This window comes from Elgaria multicarinata, chromosome 11 (assembly GCF_023053635.1).
Source record: "Elgaria multicarinata webbii isolate HBS135686 ecotype San Diego chromosome 11, rElgMul1.1.pri, whole genome shotgun sequence".
Taxonomy (NCBI): Eukaryota; Metazoa; Chordata; class Lepidosauria; order Squamata; family Anguidae; genus Elgaria; species Elgaria multicarinata.
The window spans coordinates 47,393,837-47,398,948 of record NC_086181.1 but is presented as its reverse complement, the minus strand read 5'-3'; the positions used below and the strand labels follow the sequence as shown (position 1 = coordinate 47,398,948).

Genomic DNA, 5,112 nt, shown 5'->3' with positions numbered 1-5,112 from the left:
CTACGTCTTGTGGTAGTGAGTTCCATAATTTAACTATGCGCTGTGTGAAGAAGTATGAACAGGTGTAAGCATGTCGAAAGCATGCTTAAACTTTTTGCATATCAATTAAGCTTCAAGAAGCTTGTATGTGCAGCAGCTGCAGCTGCATAAGAGTCACCAGACATGAGGCTTAAAGGTTGCCAGCAGGCAGGCTCTGACGCCTGCCCAGAAAAGACGCGGCACAAACAGTAGGATGCACAAAACTCCGGAAGACTCTCACCAAATGGCTGGATCCCTCAAGGTAACCAAGAGCAGCTATCTCTGACCTGGTGCATTGGACTACAACTCCCATACACCCTAGTGGTCCCCCCAAAATAAAATATAAGTCCCCCCAAAATAAAAAAAAGAATAATAATAAATAAATAAAACTTAAATAAGTCAAAAAAGAAAAAAAAGGAATAAATAAAAATAAATAATAAAAATTTGAATAAGACCATGAAATAAAAATAATATTTTGTAGAAAGGCGACACTTCTGTTAAAAAAATTAATTAAATAAATAAATAAATAGGGAGGGTGGGGGGGAGGGTACTTTGCCTCCTTCCAGCTCCGCCCCCACCCCGCTAAGGAGCTGTGCGCACGCGCGGACTCCCCCTTTCCAGGGTGTGCACCACAGATAGAAAAAGCATTAGAGCAGGCAGGCGCAGAAAGGATAGGGAACTTCCGGGTGTGCTTTGCCATCTCATAGAATAGCAGAGTTGGAAGGGGCCCACAAGGCCATCGAGTCCAACCCCCTGCTCAATGCAGGAATCCACCCTATTATGACCAGAGCAGCAAGAGGAACGAGTCTGACGTTTGGGCAAGATCCTGTGCCTTCGCCGCGTGAGGGAGCACTCCAATGTCCCATGGAAAAGGGTGATGCGGGGTGGGGGGGAGGAAATCTTCATGAAACCCACAGCTGGTCCTTGTGAGGCCCCAGAGGCAATTTGCGGCTCTTCCAGCCCCACGTGGTTCAAGCTGCCGTGATCCCCTCCTTCCTTCTTGAGCAGCTCCTCGTCCAGCGCTGTCTTCTTGCAAGTCATGTCTCCCCGCCATCTTCTCTTCTCCAGGCTCAACATGCCCAGTTCTTTCAGTCTCTCTTCATAGGGCTTTGTTTCCAGACCCCTGATCCTCCTGGTTGCCCTCCTCTGAACACGCTCCAGCTTGTCTGCCTCCTTCTTGAATTGTGGAGCCCAGAACTGGACGCAATACTCTAGATGAGGCCTAACCAGGGCCGAATAGAGAGGAACCAGTACCTCACGTGATTTGGAAGCTATACTTCTATTAATGCAGCCCAAAATAGCATTTGCCTTTCTTGCAGCCATATCGCACTGTTGGCTCATATTCAGCTTGTGATCTACAACAATTTTCGTTTGTAGTATTGCTGAGCCAAGTATCCTCCATCTTGTAACTGTGCATTTGGTTTCTATTTCCTAGATGTAGAACTTGGCATTTATCCCTATTAAATTTCATCCGGTTGTTTTCAGCCCAGCACTCCAGCCTATCAAGATCACTTTGAAGTTTGTTTCTATCTTCCAGGGTATTAGCTATCCCACCCAATTTGGTGTCATCTGCAAATTTGATCAGCGTTCCCTGCACCTCCTCGTCCAAATCATTAATAAAAATGTTGAAGAGCACTGGGCCCAGGACTGAGCCCTGCGGCACCCCACTTGTTGCCTCTCCCCAGTTTGAGAAGGTTCCATTGATAAGTACTCTTTGATTCTGTAGCCAACTGTGAATCCACCTAATAGTTGTTCCATCTAGCCCACTTTCAGCTAGTTTGTTAATCAGAATGTCATGGGGCACTTTGTCAAAAGCTTTGCTGAAGTCAAGATACAGGACATCCACAGCATTCCCACGGTCCACAAGGGAGGTTACCTGAGATCTGTATTTCTGGCGGAAAAAGCACCCTGGTGCCTTCGTTGGCCGTCGTGGCCACCCCTGTCCCCAGTGCAGGTGCCCCCCCGCCCTGCCAGCCCCTGTTGCAGGGTTGCGGGTCTCCATGTCCGAGAGGGGTGTGTGTGTTTGCAAGCCCCCTGGGGAGGCTGTAGGCTGGAAGTCCCGCTTGCATGCAACAACAACAACCCTGCAGGATGGTCTAGGGAGACGAAAGCAACGCATGGGGGTGGAGGCAGGCTGGGCGTTCCCTTCGCCCCCCCCCAATCAATAAAATGCAATCAATTTATTGATTGATTGCATTTCTATCCCGCCCAATAGCCGAAGTTCCCTGGGCGGTTCACAAAAACTTAAAACCATCCAAAGTATAAAACAAACAGTATAATGGAACCAGTTACCTAGGGAGGTTGTGGGCTCTCCCATACTAGAGGCCTTCAAGAGGCAGCTGGACAAGTATCTGTCAGGGATGCTTTAAGGCGGATTCCTGCATTGAGCAGGGGGTTGGACTCGATGGCCTTGTAGGCCCCTTCCAACTCTGCTATTCTATGATTCTATGATAAAAGCACAACCAGGACAAAAGCAACAGCAGTGCAGAAATACAAATTTAAAAGAGCAAAGTTTAAATCGAGTTTATAGACTGTTACGATGCCGAGAGAATGGAAAAGGCCCGGGCGGAGCTCCTGGGGGCGCTCGTTCCACTCCCGTGGCGCCGCCGCAGAGAAGGCCCTGCTGCTGCTCCTGGCAGCCCCCCCCCCCTCACTCCCTTTGGCTCCGGGGGAAGGGAGGAAGGGGCCTCTCGGGGGGCAGCAGGCCCGGCCCGGCCCGGCTCCTTCCGTGCCTGGCTCTTCTCTGCCCGGGCTTGGCAAGGAGCCCTTTCGCTGCGCCCGGGGAAGGCAGGCAGGCAGGCAGGCAGGCGAGGAGACCCGCGAGTGCGGCCCCCTGCACGCGTCTAACAGGGGGAAAGTCTACCTTCCACTTGCGCGCGCACCCCTGCCCCTGCGGACGTTCCATGCGCGCGCCCCCTGTCGCCCAAGCGGAAACCGGAAGCGGCGATGGAAGGTGGGAGTGCGCGCGCAGCCTCCTCTCCCTTCCCCCCCCCCGCAGCTGCCTTCTGTGGGATCCCGCTTGCCGAGGTGAGGAAGGCCGCTGTGATGGGGTTCAGGGGCGTGTGCAGAGCGCCTGGGGCAGCCATGGGCTCTCGGGCTCGTTGCAAGGGGGCTGCGGGGGAACGGGAGTGGGGCGGTGCAGGCGGAAGACTGGGAGAAGTCATGGGGGCTGGGGCTGGGGCTGGGGCTGGGCCCCCAGGGAGAAGGCCCAGTGGAGGCCCCAGAGGGCTGTGGGGCTGGCGTGGAGGCGCACGGGAGAGGGGGAGGGCTGAGAAGAGCGTGATTGGCGGCGCGCGTCCTCAGCCCCCATGATGGAGGGGGGGTGCAGAAGAAGGGGGGCTGCACTCAGCTGCTGGGTGGGGCGGAGCGTGGGGACAGGAGACTGGATGGACTTGGCAGTGGGGAGCTGCCAGGAAGTGTGGGGCAGCCAGGGAAGGGTCCCGCTGCTGCGTGGGTACGCCTGGTCTTGGAGCCCCACACATCGCCCCTGCCCCCCTCCTCTCTGCCTCCCCAGAGCCGCCATGTCTGAGCCATCCCCCCCGACGGAGACGGAGTACGCCCTGCGCCGCCGCCTGCCCCGCCGTTTGCCCCGGCGCCGGAGCGACATCTACGTCAACATGAAGACGGACTTCAAGGCCCAGCTGAGCCGCTGCCAGAAGCTGCTGGCCCCCGGCAGCGGCAGCCCCGAGATCTGCATCCACGGCTTGGGCTTGGCCATCAACCGGGCCATCAACATCGCCCTGCAGCTGGAAGCCACCGGCAGCGGTTCGCTGCGCCTGGCGGCCAACACCTCCACCGTGGAGCTCACCGACGTGGCTGAGCCGGAAGGAGACGCCGCCGAGCCGCTCGCCAGGACCCGGAACAACTCCGCCATCCACATCCGGGTGTGCCGAGTCGTCCCGGAGTAACCGCCGTTCCGGATTGCCGGGGAGAGCCTGCCTCTGGCCCTTCCGGAGTCACTGGCGGCGCTTTGCCCACCTGGAATGATCCGCACCCTCCACGTGGCAGGGGTGCCATGCTGTCCCCTAGAGCCAATTCTGCCTTGCTGGCAATCCTGGGCTTGCAGTTTGCCCGGTCTGAAGGCCGGCCCAGTGCGACCCAGTCTGCTCTCTCTTGGTTCACCAACGACAACAAAACCACCACCCTGTGGGGCAAGAAGTCCACTCATGTACTGTACGAGAGCTTTTCTTTTTGGTCTTCTGGCTAAATCAGGACCCCCCCTCCCTATTCCTCAGCTGCTTGCTGGGCATGAAGATCTCTGTGGGAACCGGAGCTACCCCGCCCCACAAGGCTGCCCTCTTTGGCACCCCGAAACTGAAGTGGAACAAAGGGATGGGCTCCTGCGCCCTCCGAGGCCTGATCCAGCTGGTTTCCCTGGCCTAAAAACATTTCTGTTGCCTGCGCAGGGTTTGCTCACAAGGAAGCCTGGAGGGTTGCTGACTGTGGAGTCCGGATTTCTTAGTGCTGTGGCTTCTAAAGGTGTCTCCGTGTGCGTGTGTTACGGCATTTCAGGTTCTATGTGTGTCTCTTGCTCGGATCTGGGAAATAAACAATTCTCAAGTGTTCTACGAGGAGGAAAGGGCTGCTGCTGCCTAATCTGAGCTTTCATGGGGGTCAGAGGATGCTTTAAGAGGCTCCTTCCCTTTAAGGGAGGTCCGGTTCTGATGTGGGCCCGGCTGGGGAAAGGGGCTGCGTTGGAGAATGTGGTGTTCTGTCCTCTTCCCCAACCTGGCTGCCTCCATGGGGATGGTGGTAGTTGTAGTCCAACCCATCTGGAGTGTGCCAGGCAGGTTAGGCTGTGTGTGTCCTACAGATCAGAAGGCCCTCCCATCTCCTCTGGCCTGTGTTACTGGTTTGATTTGACACATTGTCCCATGGATGTGGGGCACGTCCATTCTGCAGAGTGCAGGACTCGGAATAATGGGCTCAAGTTAAAGGAAGCCAGATTCCAGCTGGACATCAGGAAAAACTTCCTGACTGTTAGAGCAGTACGACAATGGAACCAGTGGCCTAGGGAGGTTGTGGGCTCTCCCACCCTAGAGGCCTTCAAGAGGCAGCTGGACAACCCTCTGTCAGGGATGCTTTAGGGTGGAT

General features: G+C 55.9%; 1 protein-coding gene across 1 annotated transcript; it reads left to right on the top strand.

Moving 5' to 3' along the window:
* Positions 1 to 2,965: 2,965 nt before the first annotated feature.
* POP7 (POP7 homolog, ribonuclease P/MRP subunit) lies at positions 2,966 to 4,600 on the top strand. The gene is made up of 2 exons (XM_063138673.1): positions 2,966 to 3,045; positions 3,533 to 4,600. The coding sequence occupies exon 2, from the start codon at positions 3,540 to 3,542 to the stop codon at positions 3,924 to 3,926; it is 387 nt and encodes a 128-aa protein (XP_062994743.1). The 5' UTR covers positions 2,966 to 3,045; positions 3,533 to 3,539; the 3' UTR covers positions 3,927 to 4,600.
* The last annotated feature ends 512 nt before the right edge of the window (positions 4,601 to 5,112 follow it).

Bases quoted from the DNA above. Each gene is read 5' to 3' on its own strand.
- POP7 (XM_063138673.1), top strand. From the start codon at position 3,540: ATGTCTGAGCCATCCCCCCCGACGGAGACGGAGTACGCCCTGCGCCGC.